Raw genomic sequence first — 25,287 nt, forward strand, 5'->3', positions numbered from 1 at the left:
AGATGGATCCACGTCTCAGCAGGTTTGCTGGGGGACTTGTGACTCTGTGGGGGACCAGGATGGAGCAGTCTGGGCCCAAAGGTCAGCACCCCATGGAAGAGAGCCGTGCTGAGGCAAGTTGTGAGGAGATGACTCCTCAGTAGAGAGGACTCATGCTGGAGAAGTTCGTGGAGGACCCCACGGTGCTGCAGGGGAAGGGTGTGTGTGTGTGTAGAATGCCCCCCCCCCTCCCCCCAGCTAAGACAGGAAACAACTCAGGAGTAATGGACTGAAAACCCCCATTCCCCATTCCCTGCCCCTCCCCGTGATGCAAGGGGCGGGTGTGTGTGTGTGTGTGTGTGTGGAAGAAGGGAGTGAATTTATGACTGAAGTCAAGTCTGTGAAGAAGGAAGGGGTGGAGGGAAGTGGAAGTGTTAAGATATGGAGAAGGAAAGCAGCTTGTTAGGAACTGACCAGAACCCCACTCCCCTTTCCCTGTCCCTTCCCGTGCCATGTTGGCGGGGAAAGAGGGGAGTAAAACGTGAATAAAGTCTGCTAAGAAGGGAGGGGTGGGGGGAAGGTGCTTTAAGACCTGGCCAGGCTTCTCATTGCCTGACTCTGGTTCGCTGAGTGTGTAGTTGTAGTGTAATATATCACTTTTCTTTTCTTTACTCTGTATTGAGTCTGTTTTGCCCATGACACTAATTGCAGAGTGATCCCTCTGTCCTTATCTTGAATCCTAAGCCTCCCAATATATATTTTCTCCCCTTTTTGGCTGAAAAGGGGAGTGAGAGAGCAGCTTTGGTGAATATTTGGCTTCTAGCCATGGCCAAATCACCACAGACCCCCAAAACCCCAAAGATGGCCTCAGTGGTCCTGACTCAGACGAACAATTCCCCAGGGTCTGATCACGGTTGGCTCACTGCCTCAGCGACGGTGCTCACACACAAGGACATCAGCCCTTTTTGGGAGGGAAAACACCTCCTGAGGTGCCAAACCTCTCTGGGTGCTGTTCCCCAGCACAGGCTGCTGGGAGAGGCACAGCTCCAGGAAAAGCCACCTCCAGCACCTGCACCCAGGCAGGGGCAGGGAGGGGGTTGGGCTCCCTTCTTTTGTCCCTGGGGCCTGCTTAACGCTTTATTTTATGACTGCGGACTTTGGTGCCTGGATTCAGGACTTCAGCTCCCCGCCTGGGGGATGGGGCCACAAGTCACACTCCCAGGAAGTTATTCTGAACCTGAGAAACATTTGGGTCTTGATCAGCCTGCTGCAGGCAGCAGCTCATTTGCATCCAGTGAGAGACTTGTCTTTCTCTGGGGGTTTAGTGGGGCAATATAAAAGGGAGGACCAGGGTGTTGACTTGACTTCAGTTGACTTAAGTTGACTTCTGTTGCCTTGAGTTGACTTGGGTGGACTTGAGTTGAGTTAAGATGACTTGAGACGACTTGAGTTGATTTGAGCTGAATTGAATTGATTTGCCCTGACTTCCCTTGACTTGCCCTGACTACTCTTGGGTTGCCTTGCGGGGACTTGAGGTGACTTCTGGTTTTGACTTGACTTGAGTTTAGATGTGATGGGTTGTGTTGCGATATGATGGGATGGGATAGGAGGCTGCCGGGAGTGGGATCAGGGGGTGGCCAAGCTCTGCAGGGCATGGGAAGGGATGGAGGACCCAGTGGAATAGTTTGGGGCTGTGTTCACACTCAAGCCCTTTTTTGAACAGGAAACACCTCCCGATATGCAGCTCCGGGAAAAGCTACCTCCAGCACCCACACCCAGGCAGGCACAGGGAAGGGGTTGGGGTCCCTTTGCCATCTTGTGTCCTGGGCCAGCATCCAGATTTATTTTATCAGCCTGGACTTTGGTAGGAGGATACGGAACTTCGTCTAGGGTAGGGCCTCAAGCCCTGCCCGGAGACGGGAACTCTGGAACAGGTTTCATGAGAGCCTGGTGCAGGCAGCAACTGGAGAAATTTGGGATAACTCCTGGAGAGAGGCAGTAGGGCAGAGCAAGAGTTTCCCTGGGGACCTGTCTGCAGTCCTGTTCTGCCCTTGAGCACTGGTTTCTGGTGTTGTTGGGGTACTGGTGCAGAGGCTCTGGGGATTTTGGAGCCTCTTTGGGGCAGGGGCAGCCCTTCTTCACCAGATCCCCTCTGGGGGGCTGTGAGCCCCATCGCCCTACTCTGACTCCTTTCCCCTCCCTCCTCTCCAGTGTGACTGCAGATGTGGCTCCCAGTGAGCCCTGGGAGCCTCCTGAGGTATTGGATGACTCTCCACATACTCCATCTGGGATCAGGTAGGGATCCTGCAGGGCTGTTGGGCGCTTTCACCTGCTCCGGGTGGCAGATGTGGGGCAGGGAGCTGCCATGGGGCGGTGGGAGCCCAGCCAGGAGCTCAGCCTACCATGCTTTCGCTTTGTGACTTGCAGTGGGGCTGGCTGGGGTGGAGGTCATTTTCTGGAGCAGATCCCTGCTCCTGGGAAACCTCCTTCTCCTTCCAATCATCCCACTCCTGCTCCAGTTTCCCCGGGGTCTCTGGACCATGGGAGGGCAAAGCAACACCCATGGCATGGAGCGTGCCCAGCTCACACCAAGCTCGGCCCTGCGCTGCAACACCCTCAATTAACGTAGGCACCATCTCCGTGTCTCTGTGTCCTTCTCCATGTCCAAGCTGACTTCAGAGTAGTGGGACCAGGCCACCCTCTCCGTGTCACCGTGGGACAGGATGTCGTGCTGCCGTGTCACTTGTCCCCACCCATGGATGCTCAGATGTTCCACATTAGGTGGATCCGGCACAGGGTCTCCGAAGTGGTGCACCACTATCAAAACGGGGAGGATGTGTCCGGGGAGCAGATGGAGGAATATGCTGGGAGGACAGAGTTGGCCAGAGATGGCCTCTCCAGAGGAAGCCTGGACTTGCGACTCTCTGGGCTGAGACCCTCTGATGATGGTCTGTACGTCTGCACTGTGATAGATGGCATGTCTTATGGAGAAGCTTTGGTGTATCTGGAGGTGTCAGGTTTGTGTCTGGTGCAGTGTTTGCAGGGGTTATGGTTATGTTGTCCCTCGATTTGTGAGTCCCTCCCAGACCTCTGTCCTGTCCCTTGGTGCCCCAGTGCTGGCACGGTGTCTGGAAGCCTTGGGTCTTCTTAAACAAAGAGAGGTCAGTGCAGATGCTGCCTGGAGGCGCTGAAGCTGGGCAGCTCAGTCTTGCTGTGCTGGGAGGTTTGCGGGGAAATCTGGGGCCATTGGGCATCAACGCTCAGTGGTTCCTGCACAGGTTGGGGTGGGTTTGGTGGGAGCTGCGAGGGGTCTGCTCTGGGATCTGGTGGTGGCCTTGGAGCTGAGCCCATCCCTCCCTGACCCCAACCCTGGACTCTTCCCCAGCCACAGGATCTGGCCCTCAGCTATCTCTGGAGGGTTACGAGGCCGGAGGCATCCGGGTGCTGTGTCGATCGGCCGGATGGTTCCCACAACCGGAGGTGCTGTGGAAAGACCCCAACGGGCACCGTGTCCCCTCGGTCTCCCAGAGACGTTCCCCTGATGCCAGGGGCCTGTTTGACACCGAAGATGTCATCGTGGTGACAGGGACCAGAGATGGGAACTGGTCCTGTGTGGTCAGGAACCGCCGCCTGGCCCAGGAGCAGGAGGCGTCCCTGCGCATCTCCGGTGCGACGGCTGCAGCCAGCCTCTGCGGCGCTGGAGCAGGGCGGGGGGTGGCTGCCTTGCTTGGAGCAGCTTTGGTCTGGGCTTGGGGTGCAGTGTGGGGGTGTGGGGGCACAGGAGGACTCTGTCCCCTTGAGGCCAGAGCTTGCAGGGCAAGGATTGGGAGGTGTGGGGCGGGGTTCTCTTGGTCCCCCCACTCATGGACACAAATGTAAATTGGTCCCTTTCCCTGTGGATCTGTTGGTTTCTCAGCTTCCTTTTTCCATGATGCCCGTCCCTGGATGGTTGGTCTGGGCGTGCTTCTTGTGCTCTCTGTTGGGCTCCTTGGCCTCGGAGGTTCTCTCTGGAGAATGAAAGGTATGGTTGACACCAAAGGACTTCTTGCCTTCACCAAAAAGCTCTTTGGAGACAGATGGAAGGGAACGAGGACACAGGGAGGTGTGGGTGGGAGGACAGGGAGCATAACCAGAGTGCCTGGCTGGTGGGAAGGTCCCAGAGACCCTCTGGAGCTGTTCCTGCTGAGGAAGCAAGCTGCTCCCCTGACCTCCTCTTTCTCCGGCTTTGCTTTTCAGTGCTGCTGTCCAGAGGTCTGGGTGAGTCCTTCTGGCCCCTTCTCCCAGCAAAACCTCCTGGCAGAGCCCCCCCCCCCGGCAGGGCCTTGGCATTGGGGGGTTCCTGACGTTGGGGTTGAGCTCCAGAGAGCTGGGTGGGCTGGCAGGGGATGGGCTGGCAGGGAGCCATTCCTGGGAACCACAAGGTCTGTTCCAACTCCACAAAAAGAAGGAGTGGGGATCAGCCCGAGCTCTGTGTGCTCCTGTGGGATCAGCCCTGGGGTGAGTGGTTGATCCCTCTGGTCACACATCGCTTCTTGGTTTTGCTTTCCAGGGCAACGGGATGCAGCCCTGGGTGAGTGTCCGTGAGGTCTTATACTGCATCAGGTCCTAGGTTCTCGGCCCTTTCCCTCCCTGCCCATCCTCTCCATCCTGGCATCCCTGGGGCTGGGAAAGCCCAAGGCCTTGTGCCTGGGAGGGTGGGCAACTCGGGCAGACCAGCACGGGGATGGATCCTCTGCGCTGCCCGGAGCTGCTGGGTACCAGCTCTGGGATGTGACCAGCTCTCTTCTCTCCTTGCAGCCTGGAGGAATTTTCTGCTACCTCACAGTCCAGGTAATTGTTGTTTGGGTGCCGCTGTGGGCAGTTCTCCTCCCATTCCTCATGTGCAAGGGGCACCTGGGCTGGCCAGTGTGTGGGCCTGGCCATGCCTGTGTATGTTGGGTGACTCCCAGACCCAGAGTGTGGCACTGAGCTGTTCCCCTACTGTGTTCTCACCTGTGCCACCCCTGGTGAGCTCCATCAGTAGGGCCAAGAGGAGCCCTCACCCCCCTGACACCCCAGACACCCAGCTGCTGCCTCCATATCCTGCTCCTCTGTGCTGGGCCAGAGGCCCCTCCAGTGCCTGTTCCCATGGGACCAAGATCAACCATGGCTGTTCTGGGACCGGCCCTGGGATGGGATCTCTTGCAGGAAGGAGATGCTTCATGGCCCACCCTGTGAGGCAGATCCTTGCCTCAGAAGGGGTGAATCCTTCCCAGCGCTGAGCTCTGCCCCTGATGCTTTGGCTCCTTCTCTCCCTGCAGACGTGGTGACCTTGGATCCCAACACGGCTCATCCTGACCTCATTCTGTCCAATGATGCGAGGAGTGTGAGATGGGCAAGAGAACCCCAGGATTTGCCTGACACCCCTCTGAGATTTACGTATCGGCACTGTGTGCTGGGCCAGGAGGGGTTCAGTGAGGGGAGGCACTGCTGGGAGGTGCAGGTGAAGGGGGAGGTGGGAGGGGATTCATGGTGGGCTGTGGGAGTGTCAAGGGACTCTGTGAACAGGAAGGATTACATAGACCTTAGCCCTGAAGGAGGGATCTGGGGGGTGAGACACTGGGAATGGCAGTTTCAGTCTCTCACCTATCCTCGCACCCCCCTGTCTGTGTCCCAGGTCCCCAGCAGAGTCTGGGTCTGTCTGGACTATCCGCAGGGGCTGGTGACTTTCATCGATGGTCACAGTGGGGCCGAGATCTTCACTTTCCCACCAGCCTCGTTCAATGGAGAGACCATCCGACCATGGTTTTGGGTCGGGAAAAGCAAAACAGAGTTTTGTCTCAGGCTCAGCCCCTCCTGCCACCTTTCGATCCCACTACCCCCATACCCAGAGAGCCCCTGTCCTTCTGCAGACCCTGCCCGTGCTCCTCTCTTCCCTGCCACAGGAGCAGATGTCCCCCTCACCCCTGCCCCAACCCCAACCCACCCTGCCCAGGCAGAGCAGGACGGGACTCAATAAAGCTTTGTGGGTGAACATGGAGTGTGGCTGTGGAGGTTCCTGTGAGGTTTGTGCTGATTCAGCTGCAGCTGAAGGGGATTTGCAGAGGGCTTGGAGCAGTGGTTGGAGCAGGAGCCTGGGGTCAGCTCCCAGCTGGGTAAGCACAGGGTAGGAAGTTGGAGGTTGGGGGCACTCAGGGCAACTCACACCCCTTTGTCTTGTTTCTGGAGAGCCAAAACTCTGCCAGCACCCTGTGTCCCCTGGAATCCTTCTGCATGGCACAAGTCTGTTGGGATCAAGCCTGAGGTGTCTTTCCCTGCTGCCCTTCCGAGCTGGGCACTCGGTACAGGCTTCAGCAGCTCATGGCTGGTTTAGGGACTGGGCTCTGTGCACGAAAGCTTCTTTGTACCCGAGTGGCTTCAGGTGCAGCAGAAGAGGAAAGTCCTGAGCAGGGAAAGAATGTCCCCCTGCTCTGGGGCACTGAGAAAGTGATATTTACCAGTACTGACAGGTGTGGCTTCTGCTGCTGTGAAGTTTCATGCTGCAGCAGATCCAGGGGTAGTGGGGTGGTATAGGGTGTTTTGGGTTTGGTTGGAGTGGGTTGGGCTGTGTGTCGGGTTGGTTTGGTTGATGTGAGTTGAGATAAGTTCACTTGACTTGGCTTCAGTTGACCTGCATTGACCAGTGTTCACCTGCATCCCTGCACATCTCTGGTGCGACAGCTGCAGCCAGCCCTGCAGTACCAGAGCAGGGTGGGGGTTTGCTGCCTTGCTTGAAGCAGCTTTGGTCTGGGCTTGGGGTGCAAAGTGGGGGTGTGGGGATGCCAAGATCGTGATGAGCAACACGCAATTCAATATGAATTTTAGCTGAAGCCGTTTATTGGGTGAAATCCCACAGATTAGAGACATTTGTTACTGCAAACGTGGCAAGATAAGAAACTGCTAATTGGCTACACACACTGTTCACACCAAACTGATTAGTAATTATAATGAGTTCTGATAAGCATATCTTATAGCTAAGCATTGTTAGTTTACCTTTGATGTCTAAAAGTATCTGCACACCGGCTGTTATGACCATCTATTATGGCTGGTTCTTGACATGTTCACTTACTCCCAAATACTTTCCCCAACTCCTTCTTGGTTTAGGGCAGTTTGTACCCCTGTCTTCAAGGCTGCTGTCCTTTTGGGAATGTGATTACCAAAATCCTCTCAGCATGAGTAACTTTTCTGTCTCACAGGAACTCGAGGATATTTTCAGGGCCTGTGTCTCCTGTGAGGAGAGTCAGGCTGCTGGCAGGCCTGCTGCCTTCCCCAACAATCGTCTGCCCCTTTTTGTATTTGTGTTACAGAAACTGCCTGTAGAGATCTCTGCAGGGCCCTTTGCAGAAAGCTCAATAAACACGACAGTAAGAGTAAGACAATCAATACAGTTACCAAAACCAATAATCCAGTTTTGACCACTGACAATATCCATCCTGACATTCCCCACCCATGAAACAAGCTGTCCAGCCCAAAGAATACATTTTCTTGTTGTATCTTTTGAGCTTGATTTATCAATTTTTGAAAGCTGGCATGAATCGACTGAGAGTGGTCAGACAGATTCATGCAGCACATGCCATCAAATCTTGACACCCATGTCCATGAGCCAGCAACAAAAATCAATTGCTGCAGGATTCTGTAAGGTAGCATGTCTCACAGAATCCACATCTGTAGCTAAGGCACTTAACACCTTTGCTGTTGTATTTGTTTGCTTTGCCAACCATCAGGCTACATTGTTAATTGAGTTAAAACCTTTGCAGCAGCAGCTCCTGGAAGAAAGAAGCTGCCAGCAATTTTTTCCCCTCTATTCCACAAATCGATATTATCATCACATTGCTGCCCCATGGGTGATCGCTTTTGGCGGTGCCAATGAGTAGGATTGATAATGATGCTGATATTTGGTGTCAGTAGTGATAGGCGACCTATAGTACATGGACCCCCTACCATAGCAGATGGGAGGCCTGGTCATGACTGATCTCCACATACTGAAAACACTCCTGGGGGTGTGGGAGTCACCTGTGTGGTGATGGAACTCCTAACATACCTGTTATGCTACCACACCAGACCGAGGCGTTACAGAACCCGTTATTACTTGGCGACACGTCCTGCATTGGCAAGGTGTGGTCACCCTTACACCATGTCCCAGTGAATAGCACACACCAGGGGCTGTGTACACTTGCCAGAACTGCAGCTCTTGTGGCTCTGTGGCCACAGGCAGCTTGTGGTAATTGTCAACAAGGCGCAATAGATTGTTGGGAGAACAATACCACTTCACAGAACCACTACCATTTGCATAAATCCATGTGTTATGGGGAAGTGGAAACCCCACCAGATACGTCTGAAATAGCCATTCTGGCATAGCCAGTGATGCACAGAAGGTTGTCTTGTTCAGTGCTCTAGCCAGAACCACCCATATATTCGTGCCATTCCATGGCGGCATATGGTGAGGGTGGTGAAAGGAAGTGCCACTCCCTGCACTCACTGCCAGAATCAGGAGTGTCAGGAGTGTTTTTGTGTGGATAACACTGGCTTCTCATCTTGTTCAGGCAGTCATTATTGTCCATGACCTTAGGCTGTGCAGAAGTCACTATTTCCCTAATTTTCCTTTACCACAAACACATGCATATTTCAAAGACTGTTAGATGGTTCAATATGTCCCACAGCAAAACTCATAGTCCACTGTGGCTGCACTTGGAACACTTGAGTTCAGTTCCTGGGCTCAGGATCCCATCCTGGTTCATGCAGACTTGCTTTCTTCTGGATCCACGGCTTCATCCACTTGGCTGGTCCCCACTTGGTTCCCGTATCTGTAATGACACAGGCAGATCTCCTTCCCCAAGTTAGTACCTGTAACTTCATTTCTTACTAACACCTGACACTGACTTTCTTTGACCCCTTCCAACCCTCCTTTTAAACCTACTCCATGTTTCACCATTGGAGGTACCAAACTGTCCTGTGGCAGACTTAAATAATGTTTAGTCGATCAGCTGCAGAGATCTCCTTCTCTCCCCCTTTTTGTTTGTGAATCAAACGCTTGAGAGTTTGATTCATATATTCCACCATGGCCTGGCCTGTGAGCGAGTGCGGTGTCCCTGTGACATGGGGAATGCCCCATAACTGGAAGAGGGTTTGTGTTGCCTGTGCTCTATATCCTGGGCCGTTGTCGGTTTTGATTTCAGGGGGTACCCCAAGTGCTGCTGTGGCAGAGCACACGTGGCGTTGGACATGTTTACTGGATTCCCCCGTTTGTGCAGTAGCCCCACACTGCCAGAGAAAAGGGATCTAGACAAACATGGACATACTTTTGCCCACCAAATTCTGGGAGGTGTGTAACGTCCATTTGCCAGACTTCTAGTGGGCCTGTGCCACGAGGATTGACACCAGGGGCAAGGCCACTGGTGAACTGCTGACAGTCCAGGCACGACTGTACAAGCCCTTTAGCCTCAGCAACTGACAGGTGGTGTTGTCGTTGAAGCACCCTGGCAGATTGATGAAAGGATTCCTGTGATCTCCGAGCCTGTGCACAGCGCTCTGCTGAGGGAGCAGCCCACGCTGGTGCTGCCAACCTGTCTGCTCTCTGACTGCCTTCTGCCAGACCCTGAGTTAGTCCCGTGTGGCTGCCAATATGGGTAATAAAGAACTGATGCTGCTGGTTAGACAGGAGGAGCCAGAATTCCTTAAACAATCTATATAATCTCTCACCTGAACCCCCTTTCAATAGTGCCCATTCCACTCGGGTCACTATTCCCACCACACACAGGGAGTCACAGACCAGATGAACCGGTTCGGCTTTCCGCTTGTCACACACTCTCACAACCGCCTGCAGCTCCAGCTGCTGATTGAGGCTTGGGCTCCTTTGAATAGCAAATCCTGCCATTTCCCATTCTCCTGCCATGGAATCGCAGCCTTCTGAGCTCTTCCCCCTGCATCAGTGAACACTGGAACACCCCGAACCGCACACCCAGACAACAAGGGCTTTTCTTCTGTTGGACAGTTCTGTGCTGCTGTAGAGATTCTGTGTGGTGGGTAATGCACTTTCACTTCCCCTGTACGGTCTGATAAAGCTATTTGCAGGGCAGTGCTGTTCCTCAAGGCCCAAGCTAAATACTCTGCTGCTGATGGAACAACAATAAATGTGGGTTCTGTTCCTGCAGTTTCTACTACGTGATTGTGGCCTTTTACACTGACCTGGGCTGTCGCCTCCAAACACAGAGTTACAGTTCCCTTTGGCTGCATGGGCAGGAACACCCATTCTAACAGCCTTAAGGGATCTTTGTCATTAGTCCACTGCATTATAATAGCAAACACACGTTCTGTTTGATTAACGACTGTGACTCCTATGTCCCAGTCAGCATCCCATCCATGGGTATATGTATTTTTGATGTTGTTACTAATGACTTCCAGGGCCTTTTTAGCTTCTTCTGACAGGATTCTGGGTGCTCCTGCACCACCTCCTCCCTTTAGCAATGCCACTACAGGTTCCAGTTCCCTATTCGTAATGCCACACAATGGTCTAACCCAGTTAGTATCTCCAAGCAGCTTTTGAGCATCATTTAACGTGCTGACCTCAGCTGGGATCTCAGTCCTTTGGGGTGTTACGGTACTTTTATCAATCTGCCACCCCAGAGATTTCCACACTGGCTCCTTTTGAATTTTCTCTGGAGCAATCTGTAACCCCTTGCTTTCCAAATGCCCTGTCAACTCATGAATCAAACTTTCAATGTCCAAGTTTGTTCCCACAATCAGTACCTCATCCATGTGATGATAAAAGATGAGATCAGGATGGGCTCTTCGTACTGGAGCAAGTGCCCAGGCTACATACGCCTGGCACACAGTGGGTGAATTTTTCATGCCCTGTGGGAGCACCACCCAATGACACCTTTCCATGGGTTCAGTTTTGTTTACAGTAGGGACTGAAAAGGCAAATTTTTCATCATCATCAGGGTGTAAGGGAATAGTGAAAAAACAACCCAAACGTCCCAATTTTTAGGTCTCACGTTTGGAGGTGGCAGACCGGGCTGCGAAGCTCCCGCATCTTCCATCACGTCACTGACTTTTCTTACCTCGTGCACCAAGCGCCATCTCCCGTCCTGTTTAGGGATGGTAAAAATAGGCGAGTTCCACGGGCTTGTGGAGGGCTGGATGTGTCCCTTGGCCAGTTGCTCCTCTATTCAATCCTGGAAGTGGGCAAGTTTTTCTTTAGGAAGCGGCCATCGCTCGACCCAAACGGGGGGTTGTGTTTCCCAGGTGAATTTTCAAGGAAGCTGCCCACTTTCAATGGTCGCCATCAAAACTCCTTCTGCTCTGTGCCCAGCCTTGCTCTCAGTGGATAAACGCATCCCTGAGCCTGTGGCACATCCCAACAAATGCTGCCAACCGATTCCTCAGGAGACAGTGATTTCTGGGGGAGTTGGGTGGGAGGTGTGGATGGGAGCGGTGGGTGTAGAGACCAAGTGGGTCCCTGATCCGATGGCTGACAAGGCAGCTTCTGGCCAGGCGGCTTCTGGACCGTCTCCGTAGGGCTTTTGTCTGTGTGCAGAGGGGAGGACACCCGCCAGAGCGGCGGCTGGAGAGGGGCGTGTCCATGCAAATCGAGAGCAGCAGGGCGCGCACGGGCTGCTGGGAGTGCTCGGTGCGGAGCTCTCCGCCGGTTTCCCGGAGCCGGGAGCGGCGGATCCCGGCGGGAAGAGGCGGGATAAGCAGGGGAATGCGAATGCGAGCGGGACGTGAGGGTGTTTTGGGGCCACTGTGGAGCATCCGTGAGTTGTGTGAGTGCCGGCGGGGGTGTGTGGAGGTGCTGGAGAATGAAATGAAACCATCCGGTTTCCACTTGTAGGATGTTGGGAAGCAAAGGGGGGACTGAATAGTTCGCATCCGCCTTGGGGTGATCAGCGCTGGGGCAGAGATGCGCCTGCCCAGACTGGCTGAAATCCTCTGTCTGGTGCCAGCAGGAGCAGCTGCTACTGGAGGAACTGGTGTCCCGGGTGAACCCGTGGGACCAGCTGGTGCGGGACCTGGACTGGCGCGAGTGGACGTGAGAGTCCCGAGGGGGAGGATGATGATGGGCGGGGTGTCCGACCCCCTCTGCCCCTCCCTTCCCCTCCCTGCAGGGCGCAGGAGGAGGATGCTCCCCTGGAGCGAGGCCTCAGCCAGCAGCGCCGCAGCTTCCCTCGCAGGGAGACCTGTGTCATCACCTGAGGGATCCCCCACGGGACACCCCCCACCACCACCAAAGACCAGGAGGAAGGGGAGGAAGAAGGAGCAGCAAAGCCCTTGCGATCTGACCCCCATCCCCAGGTCCCTCTGCTGCTGCGGGAGGAGGTGGGGGGAAATGGGGCAGCCTCCCAACAAACCCCCCAAAACCCAACATTCCCCGCAAAGATTCACACACCCCACCAACACCCCCCGGGGATTCTCCTCCCCCAGGACCCCTCAACACCCCAAAGCCTTGATGCCGCTTCCTACAGGCTCCCCCTTCCTCCCCAGCTGCCCCCCTCCCCTTTACCTCCTCCCCCCCGAATCCCACCCAGGCCCCCCTTCCTCCCCAGCTGCACCCTCCCCCCTTTACCCCCCCAATAGCCCCCAACAAGCCCCATCCACACATTAAATCTCCTTTATTGCTTCTGGCTGCACTCAGTGACCTCCGGGGGAGGGTTGGGGGGGGGGGGGGGTGGAGTCCCGGGGGAAGGGGGTGTCCCATGGGGGGTCCCTCAGGTGATGACACAGATGGGGTGACACCAAAGACTCCCCAGTGAGACACAGGTGGGGTGACACCAAAGACTCCCCAGTGAGACACATCTCACCTGACACTGAGTTACTCATTCTGGGGTGATCTTTCAATTTTGGCTCTCCAACAAGCTCCTCCAGCTCCCAGCCTGGCACCCTCCAATGTCCAACTGGTCCCTGAGCACAAATGTCATGTGGTTTGGATATCCTTGTCATGGGATTGTCATCCTGCCTTCGAGTAATTGCCTGGGAACCCATCAGCCATGGGCTGGGAAACCCCAGCATCCAACCTCCAGAGGGGCCCATCACCACTGTAGTGTTTAACAGTGCTGGGCCACCATCTCCTTGGGATCCCTTGACTCCAAGACCCCTTGGGCACACCACCTTTGGGGTGATTAACCACAGTGGTCCACCCCTCCTTCAGCCCATCACCCTCTGGATGCTGAGCCCTGGGGGCCCAGCACTTTGTCTTTCAAAAGACCTTCAGGCTGTGGTGCCCACTAAGGTGCCCACAAGAAGCCACCAGAAGAGTCTTCTACCATCCCGGGTGGCATCTGCAGGGCTTGTGGGCTCCTTCCTCTCCACCCATCACTGATGATGATGATGAGCCCACCCTTTGAACACGGGGCCCAAGTTCTGGGCTACCAGGAGAAGAGACTGAGCGACTGTGAGAGGCCAGTGAAGGGCCCCTGAGCTGCTCCATGTCTGGATGCCTCTTGGAGAAGCTGGTCAGCCAGAACTGACCAGCCTAGAGAAGGTTTGGCTGCAGGAGGTCTGCCCATGTGACATCTCAGCCATGGCAGTGACAGGACAGGAGGTGCAGACACAAATCTGGACAGACAGTGATTTGGGAAGATGCTTTTTTACTGTGGGGGTGCCCAAGGCTCTTTGGAGAGATTCTGGGGTCTCTAAGAGTGGAGGGAAGTAGGGCCAGCAGGATGGGGCTGTGGTGGTCTCCAGGGCTTCTTTGAGCCCTTGAAGGGCACTGCTTGCCCCTAGGATCTCCCAGGGCTGTTTGGGACCCCTTCAGGACCCCACAACAGTCCCAGCTCCCCCCGGGGTACAATGGTGTTTCCCTGGGCAGGGGACAGGAGGTGGCACAGGCCAGAGTTGGGTGGGTGGGGACTCAGCATCCCCCCCAGGCCAGCGTGTGGAGGCGGTGGGCAGCATCGCGCAGCCGCCCGCGGTGCTCGAGGCAGCGGTGCAGCCCAGGGGGGACCCGGGCCAGCCCCCAGCGCAGCCCCCAGCACCCCGCGGCGATGGTCCCCGTCGAGTCGCTGTCCCCGCCGTGCAGCACCCCCCTGGCACAGAGGTCCTCCCAGCACCCCCCAGCTGCCAGCAACGCCTCCAGGGCCACCATGGGCGCATCGTGGCTGCTGCGCCCCGGCCACCCCTGCAGTGCCCAGCCCAGGTACGCTGCGTCCCGCTCGGCCGGGGAGGGCAGGGGGGGCAGCGTCGCTGGGCCACCGCCCTCCAGAAGGCCCCGGGACTCCAGGTACCTGCGGGGACATGGAGGTCACTGGGAGCACTGGGGGCCCTGGGAATGCCGGGGGGCAGCAGGGACATGGGGGAACGGGGGAACTGGAGTCAGCGGGGATGTCACTGGGGATGTCACTGGGGTCACTGGTGACATCGTAGCAGTGGATGCAGTGGGGACACTGGTCACAGCAGGGAAACCAAGAGCACTGGGGATACTGGGGACACTGGGGGCAGAGGGGGTGTTCAGCACTCCTCAGACACGCTTCCAATGTTGAGGGTGGCAACACTGGAGGGGTCCTGGGGATACTGGAGGGATGCTGGGGACACTGGGGGCATTCTGGGAGCACTGGAGTGACCTTGGGGACACTGGGGGCAGCAGGGACACAGTGGGCACTGGTGACCCTGCAGATTGACTGGGCACCAAGTTGGGCAGTGACACCAGTGACAGTGGGGCAGGGGACACTGGGGACACTGAGGCACTGGCACAGCACAGTGACACCAGTGACAGTGGGGCAGGGGACACTGGGGACATCGAGGCTCTGGCACAGCACAGTGACACCAGTGACAGTGGGGCAGGGGACACTGGGGACATCGAGGCTCTGGCACAGCACAGTGACACCAGTGCGCTGTGCTGCCAGGACTGGGAGAGAGCCTTGTGGCAATGGGTGACGCCAGTGACCCACTGAGCCCCTCCCGGTATCCCCACCACCCCCTCCCAGTGCTCCCAGTGACCCCAGCGAACACTCCCAGTGCCCCCTCACCGGTGCCAGGCATCCCTGAAGAAGGGCCAGGCCTCAGCATTGTCCCCAACAGCCACCCCAGCACTTTCCACGTAGTCCCAGGCCAGGGGCAGGACCCGCATCAGCTCAGCCCCCCAGCGCTCCGGGGGCTCCCCCCGAGCCCCCAGCGCCCCAAAAAGGGCCACCGCCAGTGCCCCGAGGTACCCTGTGTGGATGGGGCTTTCAGAGGGGCTGCAGCGTGTCCCCCTGCCCTGCCCCCTCCTGCCTGGCACCCACCTGTGGGGTGGTGGTGGGTCATGCACCCACTCTCGATGCTCACCCGGATCAGCGTCGGCAGCTCCCGGGCGTGCGGGTACCTACACCGGCACCACCCTGTGCCCCCCGGGCCGGGACCCCCGTCCCGATGCTGCCCCCCAGCTTGGCCCTGATGTGCTGTTCCCCCATTTGCCCCTCCCCCCATGGCCCATCCCCCACACTCCTGTACCCCCCGTCCCCCCCATGTCCCCTATCCCAGCCTGACACCCTCATATCCCCACCCCCCAACTCTGACACCCCCATGTCCCCCCCTCCGTGTCCCCATGTCCTCTTGTCCAGCCGCTCACCCCCGTCCCCGTGACCGCCTGTAACCTCCCCCAGCCCTTCCACCCCCGACCCCTGTCCCCACCGTGAAACCTCCCCAAGCCCTGACAGCCCCCCTGCCCAAGCCCCCTGTGCCCCCCCATATCCCCACCCCCAGCCTGGACACCCCTCCCCTCCCCGAGCCCCCTGTGCCCCCATGTCCCTGCCCAGACCCTCCCCGAACCCTTTGTGCCCCCCATGTCCCTGCCCCCAGGCCTGAGCCCACCCAACCCCCTGTGCCCACCCATGTCCCCACCCCTAACCCTCCCCAAAAATCCCTGCACCCCCATGTCCCCCCTGAGCCCTGATCCCTCCCAGAACACCCTGTGCCCACCCATGTCCCCAACCCCAGCCCTTAACCCCCCCAACCCCCTGTGCCCACCCATGTCCCTGCCCAGACCCTCCCCAAACCCTCTGTGCCCCCCCATGTCCCCACCCTCGGCTCTGACCCCTCCCTGAACCACCTGTACCCCCATGTCCCCTACCCCAGCCCTGACCCCTCCCCAAAATCCCTGTACCCCTATGTGTCCCCCCAGCCCTCACCCCCCCACACACCTCCCTGTAACCCCCCCACGTCCCCACCCCAGCCCTGAACCCTCCCCAACCCCTGTGCCCACCCATGTCCCCGCCCCTAACCCTCCCCAAAAATCCCTGAACCCCCATGTCCCCCCCCCATCCCTGATCCCTCCCTGAACCCCCGGTACCCCCCCATGTCTCCGCCCCCAGCCCTGAACCTCCCCAACCTTCTGTACCCCCATGTCCCCACCCAGACCCTCCCCAACCCTTTGTGCCCCCCATGTCCCCACCCTCAGCTCTGACCCCTCCCCGAGCCCCCCTGTACCCCCATGTCCCAGCCCAGACCCTCCCTGAACCCCCTGTACCCCCATGTCCCAGCCCAGACCCTCCCCGAAGCCCCTGCACCCCCATGTCCCCACCCAGACGCTCCCCAACCCTTTGTGCCCCCCCATGCCCCCACCCTCAGGTCCGACCCCTCCCTGAGCCCCTGTGCCCACCCACGTCCCCGCCCCAGCCCTGAACCCCTCAACCCCTGTCCCCCCCCATGTCCCCGTCCCAGCCCTCACACCCCCCCCACCTCCCTGTACCCCCATGTCCCCCCCCAACCCTGAACTCCCAAACCCCCTGTACCCCATGTCCCCCCCAGCCCTGAACCCCCCAACCCCCTGTACCCCCACGTCCCCGCCCCAGCCCTGAACCCCCCAACCCCTGTGCCCCCCGCCCCACCTGAGGCCTATGGCCAGGCTCCGCATGGCGGCCCCGCACCCGCTGCCCGTGGGGTTGAAGGGGATGCGGTACCCCGCCGGCTCCCCAGGCCGCAGCTGCGAGGTGCCTGGCGGGGGGGGGTTGGGGAGAAGGGTTGGGGCCGTGAGACCCCCTGACCTGACCCCCCCGGCCTCCCCCGGCCCCCCACTCACCCAGGATACTGGTGGGGCCCGGCTTGCGGCCCTCCATGTCGCTCATGGCGGCCACGTAGCGCTGAGCCAGCTCCTGCAGCAGGGCTTCCCCCTCCAGCCCTGGGGGCACGGCGTGAGGCCCCTCTGGGCGGGGGCACCCACAGCCCTCCCCCGGACCCCTCGAATGCAGGGACATGTGGGCACACCCCCCACTGATTCCCCCCCACCCCCCAATGACCCCCCAAAGCTTTGGGGTACAATAGAACCCACCCCCAGGAAAGGGGAGATGGGGAACACCCCCTGTGGGGTTTTGGGGGGACATTCAGAGACTCTCTGGAGCCCCCACCCCTCAGGGGGTGGTTGGGGGCACTTAAAAGCCCCCCCCAGTTTGGGTCAGGGTGACAATGGTGACCTGCCCCCCCCCCTTCAGAAATCCCCCAAAGAAATAAGGTCCCCCCAAGATCTCCATGTACAGCCCAGGCATACAGCAGGGAATCCCCCCCCCACCCCTCCCTCCCATCCCTGGGGTACACTGGGGACCCTCCCCTGTATCTGTGGGGGCCTATGGTGAGATTTCCCCCCATAAAAATCCCCCAAGCTCTGAGGAACCCCCACCCCCACGCTGTACAGCCCAGGAGTATACCCCCTACCCCCCCGCCTCCCATCCCTGGGTTACATTGGGGACCCTCCCCTTCATCTGTGGGGTGCAATGGTGAGATCCCCCCCATAAACATCCCCCCAAGTTCTGAGGAACCCTCAGACCCCACCCAATACATCCCAGGGGTATGCCCCCCATGCCCCCCCATCCCTGGGTTACACTGGGGACCCTCCCCTGCATCTGTGGGGTGCTATGGTGAGATCCCCCCCATAAAATTCCCCCCAAGCTCTGAGGAACCCCCAGATCCCACCCTGTACAGCCCCCCCCACACCTCCCCCATCCCTGGGGTACACTGGGGACCCCCCCCCGCATCTGAGGGGTGCAGTGGGGGGCACAACCTGTGGCCAGGCCCTCGGCAGTCGCAAGGTGCAGGACGGTGTCATCGCTGACGGGCCACTGCGGGGGCTCGAGGGTGATGGCCCCCAGCCCTCCCAGTTCAGCCAGTTCGGCGTGGATCTGGGCTCCGGAGGTGCAGTACTCCCAGAGACCCCCCCCGGTAGCCCAGCGCGTCCCCCACCCCGCTCAGCACCATGGCGGCTTCGTAGGCTTCCAGCGAAGGGACGCTGCGGGGAGGGGCTTCAGGGGGGGCTCAGATGTGGGGGGACACCAGGGCCCACCCCCACCCCCCTCCCCGGGACACTCATGTCTCCTCCATGGCGGGACCGGGTGCCCCTCAGGGTTCAGGCACAGGGCCAGCGCCAGGAGGGTGAGGGTGTCCCTGGGAGTGGGGGGACACAAGGGGGGTCCCCGTAGCATTGGAGGGGGGAGGGATCCCAGGAGGGGTGCTGGGAAGGGAAGAAGTCCCCAGACTGAACTGAGAGGGGGCAGGGGGTCTTGGTGGGGGTACCCAGAGGGACGAGGAGAGGGTGGCAGAAAGCAAAGGGCTGGGGGTACCCCAAGGAGCCCCCAAATTGGAGGGGGAGGAGGGGAGCTGGGGGTGGTCTCAGCGAGCCCTGGAGGGGGTGGGGGAGCAGAACCAAGGTTCATCCCCATAGAGAAATGTCCCAGATTCATTCCCCTGGGCCACAGTTTTGGGTGAGACCCCCCACCCCACCCCAATCCACCCCTCTCATCCCCCCTGGATTGGGCCCCGCTCCCACCCAATTAAGGGGTTTGGTTAATTAATAAAGTGGCTCATGGCAGCAAGAGGGTCGGTCTGTGGGTCACATCCAGGGTGGGGCTGGACACCCCCAACCCTGTCCCTGCTGACCCCCAGAGATCCTCCCCAGCCCTCCCAGAACCCCCCAAAGGTCCCAGCTCCCCCAGGTACAATGGGGGACAGGAGGTGGCACAGGCCAGAGTGGGGGGCTCAGCATCCCCCCCAGGCCAGCACAGGGGGGACACGCGTCAGCCCCCCCAGCCCCCCCAGCGCTGGTCCCCGTCCAGTCGCTGTCCCCGCCGTGCGGCACCCCCCTGGCACAGAGGCCCCCCCAGCACCCCCCCGGCTGCCAGCAGCCTCCAGGGCCACCATGGGCCAGCACGGCCGGGGAGGGGGAGGGAAGGGGGGGCAGCGTCGCTGGGCCCCCACCCCCCAGAAGGCCCCAGGACACCAGGGACCGGCAGGTGAGGGACCCTCTGGGCCACCCAGACCCCTGGGGGTACCCACACCCCTCCCCATAGGGTGCCTGCAGGGGATGTATAGTTTACCTGTATTGTGCCCATTGGGTGTCTATAGGGTTCCCATAAGGTTTCTATAGGGTGTCAATAAGGTATCTATAGGGTGCCTATAGGGTATCTGTAGGGTTTCTATAGGTATTGTGATCATTGGGTGTCTATAGGGTTCCCATAAGGTTCCTGTAGGGTGTCCATAGGGTGTCTATAGGGTGCCCACAGGGGATCTATAGGGTACCTATACTGTGCCCATTGAGTGTCTATAGGGTTCCCATAATGTTCTTATAGGGTGTCCATTGGGTATCTATAGGGTGTCTATAAGGTATATATATAGGAGGTCCACAGAGGATCTATAGGGTGCTAGAAGGGGATCCATAGGGTCCCTATAGGGGGCCTGCAAGGGATCTATAGGGTGCCTATACTGTGCCCATTGGATGTCTATAGGATTCCAATAAGGCTTCTATAGGGTGTCCATAGGGTATCTATAGGGTGTCTATGGGGTGCTCGCAGGGGATGTATAGGGTGCCTGTATTGTGCCCATTGGGTGCTTATAGTGTTCCCATAAGGCTCCTATAGGGTGTCCATAGGGTATATATAGGGTCCACAGGGGATCTATAGGGTGTCTATAGGGTGCTTGCAGGGGATCTATGGGGTGCCTGTACTGTGCCCATTGGGATCTGTGCTGCCTGGTGCCCCCTGCACTCCCCGCCCCTCCCATGCAGACACAGAAAGTTTCTCAAGAAATGGCTTTTAATGAAAAATCGGAACAAAACAGTAATCAAAGGTACTAACTACAGAATCAACACCCTCCCTCCCTCCCTCCCTCCCTCTCTCCCTCCCTCCCTCTCATTTCCCCCCCATCCCTGCAACAGGGCTAAGTGAGATGGTAGAGCCTGGCAGGGTGTCGTCTTCCATGGGGACATCTGTGTCCACAGAGATGTCACAGACTGTGACAGTGTCCACATCCATAGGGACAGGACAGGTGTCCCAGCCTGAGACACTGTCCACATCCATGGGGACCGGACTGTCTGTGTCTCCACTGGAGAGGATGGACTGTGTGCAGACAGGGAGCGGGTGGGACTGGGGAAGCGATGCTGCTGTCCCCTGATGGCTGTAGGGCAGGAACAGTTGTGCTTGTCCCTGGGGGGCCGTTGGTGTAAGCAGGCTGCTGGGTGTCTGCAGCTGTGTGGTCCCTGAAGCACAGTGCCAGGCAGAGGAGCGATGCCGTGACTGAGCAGTGAGGGGGTTGCCAGAGGCAGACTGGTACTGGAACTGGGGAGCTCTGAGCAGCTGCCGCTTGGCAGATCTGCAGGGGGGAGAGGGAGATGTGTCAGGCTGGGGGGCGGAGGGAATCCCTCAGGCACCCGCCGAGCAGGCCCCAAGCGTGGACCAACCTCTGGTCTGTCCCAGGTGAGTGGGAGGGTGCAGGGAAGGGCTGCTGCTGCTGCTGCCCTGGCAGTTGGTGGAGGTTGGTGGGTCCTGAGAGGGAGACATGAACACACGCTGGTGACCATATCCCCAGCTGGGCCAGGAGCGTGCGCGAGGGCACTGAGAGGGAGCAGGGAGAGGGGCGAGAGGGGCTGTGGAGTTCCCCAGAGTGTGTCCCTGAGCAGCCAGGAGTGGGGTCAGGCCTTACCTCCACTGTAGGGGGTTGGGAAGATGGGTGGCATCATGGTCGGGGCAGAGAGACCCCATGAAGTGCACCACAGAGGTGGGAGCACCATGGTCGCTGGAGGGTCAGCTACAGAATGGTGTCTGGATGCTTCTGTTTGCGCGTATCCTTGGTAGCAACGGGGCCACTCCCAGAGTCCTTTGCTGCCCCAACAGCTTTGCCAGCCCTCCATGGGCATGGAAAGGGTTAACAAAAAGGTTACAGGAAGAGTTACCCTCCATGGCTTCATGTCCAAGTGGAAACCACTACAAAGTGCTGCCCCTCCAAGGTTCATCCTGCCACCCATCCTATTGGATATTTGTACCCGTGCCATGCACAGTGGGATCGAGTGCACCCTCAGCAAGGTGTGGGTGACACTGAGCTGTGTGGTGTCTTTATACACTGGACAGAAGGGATGGTGTCCAGAGGAAAACTTGGCACATGTGGTTTTGTGTGCCTTTTGGAAGCTTTCCCTATACTGATACAGAAACCATCAGGTGGCTCAAGGCCGGAGTCTCAGAATCACACGATTGGGAAAGACCACCAAAGAAAGACCACCAAAGACCACCAAAAGGATGGTGATGGACTCCAGGCTGGGCAGAAGCCTTTCTGGGTGATTTCTGACTGAGAAATGTGAGCCCTCATCTCCTTAAAAACACATTTCCCACTTGTCTAATTGCCTAGTGATCATAGAATCATAGAATTGTAGGGGTTGGAAGGGACCTCGAGAGAGAGGAGGAAAACACTGGTGCCCAAGGTGGCTTTTCCTCCTTTTTCTGAATGGGCTGGGAAATCTCCCACCTCTCAACTCCTGGCTACACGGCTGGTACTAAGGCCAGGGGTTTGGCTTGGACAACAAGGGGATGTTCTTTGGTGACTCCAACCTGTTGGAGAGGGACAGGAGCCACCTGTCTAGAAGGGGCCCTCAGGAATCCCAAACCCGAGAGGTAGGATAAAGTCTGGAGAAAGGGCAGACTGAGTAAATACCGGCTTTACCATCTCTACCATCACCTGGCTGAGCCATCAAAGAGAAGACTTCAGAAATGAAGAAGAGAAGGGAATTCCTGCCCAGGGAGGCTGGGGAGGCTGGGGAGTCTCCTTCTCTGGACTCTGTCATGTGTGACCTGCTCAAGGTGATCTCCCCAGACAAGACTGGAGGTGCTTCCCCTCTGGGAAGTGACCTCCCAGGTGATGCCCCTCTGACAGAGATGTCACTGGTTGGTCACCAGAGGTCCCTGGCAACTGTTGCTATTCTAGACTTCTATTGGGTGTTTGCTTGGCAGCAGATACAGGACTGATTTTTTTTTTAATTACTATTTTTTAAGAGAATAGGCATAGCACTAAAGTCCTAGTAATAAAAGAAGTGAGAATGAATAAAACCTGAAGTATCTCTGTTTACAAATCTAGTACCTATACCAGTTAAATCTAAAAAATAAATAATAAATTGATTAAAGAAGTTGCACCCGACAATTTGACATTATTTTGGTTCTAGTATAGGATTTTGATTTTAAAGGAGTTAGAGCAGCTGTGAGAATATAAGGGGGAAAAAAAGAAAGAACCCCAAAAAACCCCACTCCAACTAGACTGATGAAATATTGTTTATAGGGTCCCAAACAGCTCCGGTCCCAAACAGCTTCACCCCAGCACGGCTTTTTTTTATAAAATTTAAATATTTAATGCAATAAAATAAATAAATATTTCTCTTTTCACATTTAACAGACAAAAACAGAACAAGAAACCCAACCCCACGTTGCAGGGAGTTGGTCAAACTTTAGAACAGAAACTAAACTAAGAGTCTAAACTAAACTAAAGAATCTTAACTAAACTAAACTAAGGGTCAGTCCAAGGGGATCCAGTGTGACTGCAGTGGTGCCCGTCTCACAGCAGCTGCTGGTGGATTATGTCCCACACCATCTTCCTGTGGAAGTGAGGGATGTGACTCTGGAAAGAGAAGGAGAGAGAAAGCTGTTACATAGGAAGTCAGGGTGGCAAGGAGGCACAAACACCCGGTTCGTTAGGGACGGGGAGCGCAGCTCTGCCCTGCTGAGGCCACCCCGAAGTGCCGACCCCAGCAAGCGCGCGCCCGGCTTTCTTCTGGCAGGAATTTGCTGTTTAAACCAGAAGAGAACAAAAGATCCTCTTGATCTCCAGCATTTAGTCCCACAAAAAGGCAGCTGCTGAAGGAGACTCCCACAACAGCAGAAGCTCATTTAGGAACCCCCCAGACCACGCCTTGTCAGAGGAGGAACAGGAGAACCAAGCAAGGAACTGCAATGCCCACCCTGTACCCACACACCAGGTGCAGCTCCAGGAAGAGGAAATACAAAAGCTTTTGGGTGGAGGAAGTTCCCAGGCCGGGGGCTGGGACAATACCTGGTGTCTGCCCTCCAACACATGGTGTTACAACCACCAGCTTACGTGGACTCAAAGCTCTGCTGCCACAGAGAGAGTCACCAACAGCATGAAAAAAGGACTAAAGAGCACCACGTAACCACAAGCCTGAGTTAAGCAGCGGGTACCTAAGGGGGTGCAGTAATGTGTCACCCTCCACAAGTCCAGACAACCAGATACTACGTCCTCCTGCTGTGTGGTGCAGCTACAATCTACCCACCAAGTGGGACAGGTACGAGTCATGGGGATACTCACAGGTCCCAGATGGAAAGGGATCTCCTCCCTATTTCTGTTGGTCCAGGTGATACACAGTTGTCACTGCTTGATTGGAGAAGGTTGGAAGACTGGACAATGATGGAACACACAGCAAGGATGGAACAGCAGAGTAGGATGGCACATGGCAGTAATAGGATGGAAAATGGAAGTAGGATGGCACATGGCAGTAGGACGGCACGATGTAGTAGTAGGATGGCACACGGTAGTAGTAGGACGGCACACCGGAGTAGGATGGAACACAGCAGTAGGATGGAAGACTGGTGTGTGATTTAACTCCAGAGTAGATTCGAGCAGTGGTGTAGATTGGAGGACTGTACAAGACTGGAGCAGGGGGGAAGGCTGGAGGAGTTGAGGAGGCTGGAGGAGTCGAGGAGGCTGCAGCACTTTGGTGCAGGAAAAAACAACAGAGAAGAACCACAGTGTTTATAAGCACAGCATTTAGTATTGACACGTGTCAGAGCACCAGAAAGGAGGCAGTTTAATCCTACACAGCTGTCTACATGTGAGTGGGGAGCCACAGCTACAGCAATAGAAATACCTCAAGTACAACGAGACTGTCAACCGCCTGGACAGAAACATCCTGCACTGGTGCCACCACAAAACACAGCAGGCAATTTTGTGCAGAGACCCTTCACACTCAGCTGGGTGACTCTGAACTCGGGCACACCAGAGGGGCAGGAGTCAAATTTTTCACCTTAGTGTTACCCAAAAGAGAAAACTGCCTCTAAGATGTGTGAGAAGGACCAGGGGAGGTGGAAAGGAAGAGAGAAAATCCTGGCATCCCCTGTCATTACCTTACATTTCACGTCCCCAGATTAAAATAAAAATCTTCTCTAGTTGGGAGGGGAGGAAGGAAAAATAAAAAGCTACTGAAGGTTCACCTCCCATAGGACAGCAGCCCAGGAAACCTTGGAAAAACATCCCTGTGCGGACTCAGAGACAAATGTTGAGCAGCACGGAGGAAGTTCAGGAATGAAATGGAAAGCAAACCTTTCAGAGAAGAAAGTCAAAGCAAACACAAGGGTTTTACCTGGCACAAGGAGCTGTCTTGTCCCACAGGGAGAGTGTTCTGTTGCCCAAAGGTGTCCCACAAGGTATTTGATCTACGAGAGGAGAGTGTAAGCAAATCAGCCACTGTTAAAGGCAACTGAGGAGGCTGATGAGCTTCCCCAAAGGTCAATGTTTCCCCTCTCCCCTACGTCCCCACATTCCCTGTGTTCTGTTGCTTTACAACAGGCTCAGATTTTCTTACTGGCAACTGCAGCAAGTTGCCCTGGGCACGAGGTATCGCCAGGCTGAACCCCAGATTCAACCCCAAAAAGGGTTCTGGGGATCTAACACCCCAAACCAAACCAGTTTCCTCCTGGCCAGCTGGCAGCGGCCGTATCGCAGCTGGAGCTGGCTGCATCCAAGGCAGCTCCGGGACTGAGATGCCGAGCGAAACGCCCGGCCCCGACCCAGCAGCAGCGCAGGGATGCAGGGAAGAGACTGAGTTCCCACCCCAGCACTGCCAGACGCTACCGAGGGGCGATGCCGCCACAGCCCGTCCGTGAGCCAAGGAGGAGAGTCGCACCACACGCCAGGAAGAGCGCAGGAGAAACAAGCTCACGCCCTGACGTCAGCCTTACCAGTCTGCACCAGTTCTTCTCCTGGCACACAACTTCTGGGTCTTTTCACTGCAGGCTCAGATGACAGGGCCTGAGTCTGGAACAGAAACAAACAAAGCACCGC

The 25,287-nt window shown here is 57.0% G+C and overlaps 3 protein-coding genes across 3 annotated transcripts in view; 1 reads left to right on the forward strand and 2 right to left on the reverse strand.

The window, feature by feature from the left end:
* LOC311202782 (class I histocompatibility antigen, F10 alpha chain-like) overlaps positions 1-25,287 on the reverse strand; it is a gene marked incomplete at its 5' end in the record, with an annotated part of 129,951 nt that overhangs the window by 37,511 nt on the left and 67,153 nt on the right. The gene's annotated exons all lie outside the window — the stretch shown is intronic.
* Positions 805-12,192, forward strand: LOC311202831 (butyrophilin subfamily 1 member A1-like; the record flags this gene model as incomplete). The annotated part of the gene is made up of 9 exons (XM_084277481.1): positions 805-892; positions 2,649-2,996; positions 3,365-3,646; positions 3,896-4,000; positions 4,777-4,809; positions 5,280-5,802; positions 11,515-11,626; positions 11,943-12,028; positions 12,105-12,192. The coding sequence occupies 9 exons, from the start codon at positions 805-807 to the stop codon at positions 12,190-12,192; spliced, it is 1,665 nt and encodes a 554-aa protein (XP_084133607.1).
* On the reverse strand, positions 13,632-18,700 carry LOC311202832 (ADP-ribosylhydrolase ARH1-like; the record flags this gene model as incomplete). The annotated part of the gene is given in 8 exon segments (XM_084277482.1): positions 13,632-14,219; positions 14,961-15,144; positions 15,216-15,295; positions 16,800-16,905; positions 16,991-17,089; positions 17,966-18,119; positions 18,121-18,203; positions 18,682-18,700. Coding segments are annotated over 8 exon segments (1,098 nt in total). The 3' UTR covers positions 13,632-13,846.

Source organism: Gallinula chloropus (genome assembly GCF_964237585.1).
Source record: "Gallinula chloropus genome assembly, chromosome: 32".
Taxonomy (NCBI): Eukaryota; Metazoa; Chordata; class Aves; order Gruiformes; family Rallidae; genus Gallinula; species Gallinula chloropus.